Genomic DNA, 6000 nt, shown 5'->3' with positions numbered 1-6000 from the left:
AAGCAATAGGAACCAACAAGAAATTTACGGACAAAATAAAAATGAAAAACACGCAATTATTAACTTTCAACAAATGAAAATAGCCAGTTTCAATTAACATCTGCTAATTGAACTGGTTTAAATTCAACAGGTGCAAGTGGTGTGCACTGTCAAGCCCTACATGACATAGAAGGAATCAGTGTTGCAGAAAAGCAGTCTGATTTAAAAGTCTTCCTATAAAGTTAGAGGTTGGCTTAGATGACTCCATTATAAAGGCCTTCAAGAAATTGAAAGCTGACATTTGGGAAAATGTTGCAATACAGATACTGAATAAGATAGGTAGCAGTAAAAGGATTGGAAAGATGACTTGATAGCATTGGTGAATCTGATTTTCATTGTCAGTATGCAACAAGAAAGTGACAGTTAACAATTAGACTTTCATTTCTTGTCTCATATTTTCATCACAGATGCCTTTTATTCCACTTTTCAGTTGTCAGAAAAATCACACTTCCTGCTTTTTTTTTTTTTTTAAATAGCCCAAAGTACCCTGACATCATTAGCTGTTGCAAAACTAACACTTCAGTTCTGCTGCCAAATTCTTATCTTATGCAATTCACTACATTTCTCCTGCAACCTCATTTCTCTAAGACAGAGATAATAACTTTTATCTCAACATAAACTAATGCTATTATGGAGGCATTGTTCCTGCACACACCTTCTTCCACTCCCACTGAGGCCAGGGTGCAGCACTGGTAGCAGCTTTGCTCCCAGCCAAGGGCTACCAACTAGGTTATGGCTCAATCCTTCAGCCATATCAAGCCTGTCATACGACTGACACTAGAATTCAAATCAATATCCAACATAAAGTACAAACTAAAAGCAATTGACTCCTCCAGAACAGGTTCCAGTCAAATTCCAGATTGCCTTAGTCTGGTCTAACTGGCCAGAGACTTCAAGGATTATTTAGGGGCTGCCCTGCCAGTGTCTTACCCAAGGCAAGAGCTGCATTTGTTCTCCTTCCCCAAGCTGTTATGACTACAATCATTGCATCTCATCGAGTAAATGAGCAACATGACTGATAAATGCATTTATTAAAAGCATGTTAAAACAGCTGTGTGAAACATCCTAGTAAGTAATTACGCCTACTAAACATATAAACTCACCTAATTATGTTTGAAAATCTCAATCTTTATCTGTTCTTAAAGCAGTACAAATGAGGAAAAAGCAAGATGTACAATCACAGACATAAGTTCATTTAATTTGTTTTGTCCACGGTGATGTCTAGTACTGTATAAAGACTACATTTTAATTTTTGTGTCAGCTAACATTAAACAAAACATTATTCAGCAACAATTTTGAACGTTTCACAGGAGCTTTGGCTTAGAGAAATTCTTTAATTCAAAATTATGAAATAGGAAGGGGGAATAACATGTTGAAATAGCAGGAATACAGCATATTTTAAGAGGCCAGTAAGGATTACAAAACTGTAAAGCATAACCAAGAATTAGAAATTGTTCATATATTCTAAGACTGTAGGTGGTGAATAATAATATATTTCAAAGATAACTCTAATCTGAAGGTTACTGAAAAAAGTGAAACAAGGGAAGGAGAATCAAGTACTTCAACAAGTAGCTGATGAGCTCAAGAGTAGAACAAGGATCCAATGTGGAGGATATACAACAAATATTGGAGGAATACAACAAATATTTATCTATATTCTCTTTCTGAACTGTAATGGAAAAAAGCAGCGCACCCTGACAAAAGTACCTAATTGTTGGCATTTCAAGTATGTTTCCTTTGGAAATTGAAGGCCTAACAGACAAGAGACAGAGGATTTTTTTTTTTATTATTTTTTTTTTTTAAATCTATTCCACATACAAGTTGGCACTTCAGCACATTCCAGAAGAAAAAGCATGGTAATTTTAGAGGCAAGTACCATAAGAATTTGTACTGCAGTCCACTGTAATATGTATACATTATATGGTGATGATGAGGTGATAAACCTTTTCCCAGCATGAGTTTACATTCCTTGTCAGCAAGGAAGACAAAAAAAAAAAAAAAAGACAAAAATGGTACTTTCTAAGCATCAGCACAGTTATTCTTCAGCACCTTTAAGCATAGCTGGTAAATACCTACTAGATGCAGGTATGCCTATCGATTCAAGCCTGAATAACACCTGGCCCAGATCTTAAAAGAAATGCAGGAAACAAGAGAATTCACATTTGAGAAAGAGGAGAAAGATAAGCTGTGGATGAAGGCTACCTCAACTTCCAAGGCTCTGAGGCACTTGAAGAACTTTATGGAAGCAAATGTATGGACACCAGGAGTCTGTCATTCTTAACAAGTAAGGAAGGCCCAGATTAGAAGACATTGCATAACCATTAAGAAAACAAAATATTTGGAATGAAAAACAGTTGAATAATGTTCTCATTTAAAGAACGCATTCTAAAGCTAAGAAAAAGACATAGACCAGGAAAACATTACTCACCAGAAGGTCCCTTTGTCTCTGCTTTCCGTATCTATGAACCCAGATTCCAAAAACATGTCCTTGTAAATGCGACCAACCAGGCAGTACATATCTGAAGCTACTTGATCTTCTTGTTCTACTAAAGGAATCATAATTTCTAGAGCTTTCTGTCTGTCCCCAGGTAGATTTCGTCTATTCAAAATAAATATTCCAATAAAAAACAATAAAGTTAACAAGGAATATTTTTTCATGACCCATTTGAATATATAGTTATTTATATAAAAGATTATACGTATGATTTTAAATAAAGACATAATTACAGACTAATACAGAAATATATGCCAAATACGCTCCTAGATGCATTGAATTATTTTATAAACATGTTTAAAACAAAGATTTAGAAACATCACTACCAAAAAAACCTTCTTCATAAAAGCCCCCAAACATGTTATCTCTCTCATGATCACCTAGAGCAAAGCAGTAACAGCAGTAAGAATAGCTTCGAGAGCAATCCTTTGGGAGATCATAAAATACTTATTCACAAAATGCAAAAATACAAAGGCTGCTCTAAAAGCAATGTCTCCTATTTTGTCTCATGTTGGCTCATGATGTCTGACATGGTTGTTGGTGGTATGGCAGTAGAGGCTGAACCTTTTCTCCAGCATTCTATTACATGTTGATGCTGTGTGACAGATGGCAGCAGAGGGACAGTCTGACAGAATGGTATCTGACATGGAAGTATGTATGAAGCAGAGGAGTGTTGATGCATGTTTCTTCATGCAGAAACAATGGCACCCACTGACACTTACTGACACTTGCTGAACATTGATGGAAACCAAACAGTGGATGTGAGCACAGTGAGGTAGTGCACGGTGTGTTTCGGCAGTGGTGACAGTGGGTCACCTCTCCTGGTGCAGATTTTCACAAGCATGGCATGCAGGCTCTTGACCATCACAGTGAAAACGCATAGCTCATGGTGGTGGTCATTTGGAAAAATACTGTTTCATAGTTGAGAATCTGCTCTATCAAACAGTGTTATTGAGCTCTTTGTATTTGTTGTCGTTTCCATAGAAACAAATAGGTTGCTCTGAAAGTAATGCTTCCTATGTATATCTGAGAATTTCAATGCCTGCTGACACTTGGTCTGCTTCTCTAAACATCAAAATGGCCAAATCTTCACTATGGTAACACTAAGTGATCAGAAAATATCTGCAATTCCAACTGGAAAATTCCCTCTTTAATGCCCTTCCCTATTGCCAGTGTTTCAGATTTTTGGGAAAAAATCACAGTATAAACAAACAAAAAAGCACGAGGGCACGGCTCCCATTTAGCTCAAAGAAGTAGTGCATGTTGCTGCATGTGACACATTGCGCATGTTATCAGAGAACATGAAAAAAATGCATACTATAACATAGTAAAGTCTTCTGATTTTGAACTCAGACTTGAATGAGTGGATGTCTAACTCAGCACAAATGCTGCAATGCTGTCATGCAACAGCGATGTTAAAAGTGTATTTTACTTTTACAGATTCGGACACTGAAATGAAAAACTCAAATGCTGACACAGATCTGTGGAAGGACAAATAAATAAATAAAATCAGACATTCACAGTGAAGGAAGAGAAAAGCAATTTGACAGTATGAAAGGAAAAGGAAGCTTAGACTCATCAAGAAGGTCAAGAGTCCCTAGAACTGCTTCAGTGAGAACCCTAGACCTGTATACAAAGATTCCAGTAGGGACCTTTAACCAGGATTATCAGCCAAGCATTGAGTTTGCGGTACTGATTTACTACTTGACAGCAGTAGGAAAGGTACAGTCTTACCTGTTCAGTGCAAACGCATAATGTAACCTCACATGGTGGTGGGAAGCCAAGTCGAAAGTAGGCAGTTTTTCTAAAGTCTTCACCAGTTTCACAATGGAATCATAATCCTTCCAAAAGAAAGGAACAACGAAATTTTAAGCGGCTGTACTGAAGTATGCATATACAAACTCTTCTTCGAACTAAGGAGCTGGTATTTCATACTGGGATGTAAGTTACACGGATTTTACATTCCTCACTCTGAAACTATAAATGGCTTGGCACTCAGAGATGCGAATAAACAGAGCACTTAACACAGTTTGGATTCCTCTACTGCTTAAATATACATAGAGAAATTTCTCATTCCACATTTCATAATACAAATTAGCTTCAGGGCTGAACACGTATCAGAGTTCATATCAGATAGAAATTACAATGCTAATTGCATCTACAATGAAGTATTCCAAAACTCTTTGAGGTAAGCATGAGACACAAACAAAAACTAAAAACGCTTAAGAAGCAACAACTGAAACTATGTATAATAAAGCAAGCAATTACTAGTACCATTCAGAGAAGCTGCAATGCATACAAACATGTTATGTTGCCATGAGAAATACACATGGTGATAAAGCTCATAGTCAGAACGCAAACATATCAATTGCAGAACACTACCACGGCCTTTAAGTAAGGCACACTACAGGCTGTTTGTCATATAGCAATGCTGACATGGAGACGTGATGTATGTTACATATTTTTTAGGTGCTGTTATAGTGTATTTTCAGCTATGTAAAGGCACACTGAGCAATATAACTAGAAGTAAAGATCATCAGCGAAGATACTGCAACCAATTTTTTACTGGTGTGCATTATTTATATAGTTTCTTAGAAAAGGTGTGCAAAATGCACTACAGTTCCATTGAGAATTAACTTTATCACATTTTTAGATTATCTTTGAGCAGAGGATACACACCTGGATGTCTCTGTAGGACAGCAGCAAGTTGATTACAATGTCAGCAGACAAGACTTCAATATTATCCACTCGCTGCCGAATCCTCGCCAGCTCTGCTGCAAGCTCTTTGCCAGTGTAGAGGGTACGGGCCTTCCTAATGTCATTAAGGATGGATTCCCGGAAATACTGGCTGGAGAGGAACAACTTCACGTTAGCACTTTGTGAAAGATTCTTGCATTTGTTTTTATGGCCACTGCAACACTATCACAATACTTTTGCGAAACATTTAGCATAGAGCAACATTAGTGGGGAGAGTTGGTCAAGCTAAATTATTCATTAATTCATTATCAATTTGTCTCAACAGAAACATCGCTCACTCTGAAGGCAAGAGATCCGACATTTTTATTGTCAGCAGAAAAATACAATATACAAAGGGCTACAAAACATCAACTCACCCCGAGCTGGCCTGTGCCACCTTCAAGAGTTGGATAAATCGATCCACCAGAGGTAAGCAAATAGGCCCAAGCAGTGATTCAAAACTTGGCTGCATCAGTTCTGTTAGTCCCTTCATAAAACTACTATCGCAGCAGTACACCTTGTTATGCGGAGTTATCATGTAAGGAACAAAGATGTAGTTACCAGTGCACATCTGTAAGAAAACAAGGCACGACAGTAAGGGCAATTATGGTTTGGCAAGCCCAAACCTAGAAAAACTGCATAAATAATGGGTAAAATTGTACCTGTTGAAGGCAAAAGGGACAAAGACTTTAAATATGGAGCCTACAATTACATATATTCGATTTTCATCT

At 37.3% G+C, this 6000-nt stretch overlaps 1 protein-coding gene across 1 annotated transcript in view; it reads right to left on the bottom strand.

Moving 5' to 3' along the window:
- Positions 1-6000, bottom strand: part of MAP3K5 (mitogen-activated protein kinase kinase kinase 5) — a 92400-nt gene that overhangs the window by 43552 nt on the left and 42848 nt on the right. Inside the window, exons 4-7 of the mRNA XM_085217217.1 lie at positions 5647-5840; positions 5213-5381; positions 4268-4374; positions 2468-2638 (exon numbers count right to left, since the gene is read on the bottom strand). Of these exons, the coding sequence (XP_085073343.1) occupies positions 2468-2638; positions 4268-4374; positions 5213-5381; positions 5647-5840 (641 nt within the window). The remainder of the gene's footprint in view (positions 1-2467; positions 2639-4267; positions 4375-5212; positions 5382-5646; positions 5841-6000) is intronic.

The sequence above is a fragment of the Meleagris gallopavo genome, chromosome 2, assembly GCF_905368555.1.
Source record: "Meleagris gallopavo chromosome 2, MGAL_WU_HG_1.1, whole genome shotgun sequence".
NCBI classification, from domain to species: domain Eukaryota; kingdom Metazoa; phylum Chordata; class Aves; order Galliformes; family Phasianidae; genus Meleagris; species Meleagris gallopavo.
The sequence above is the reverse complement of the archived record's forward strand: the minus strand, read 5'-3'. Positions and strand labels throughout refer to the sequence as shown.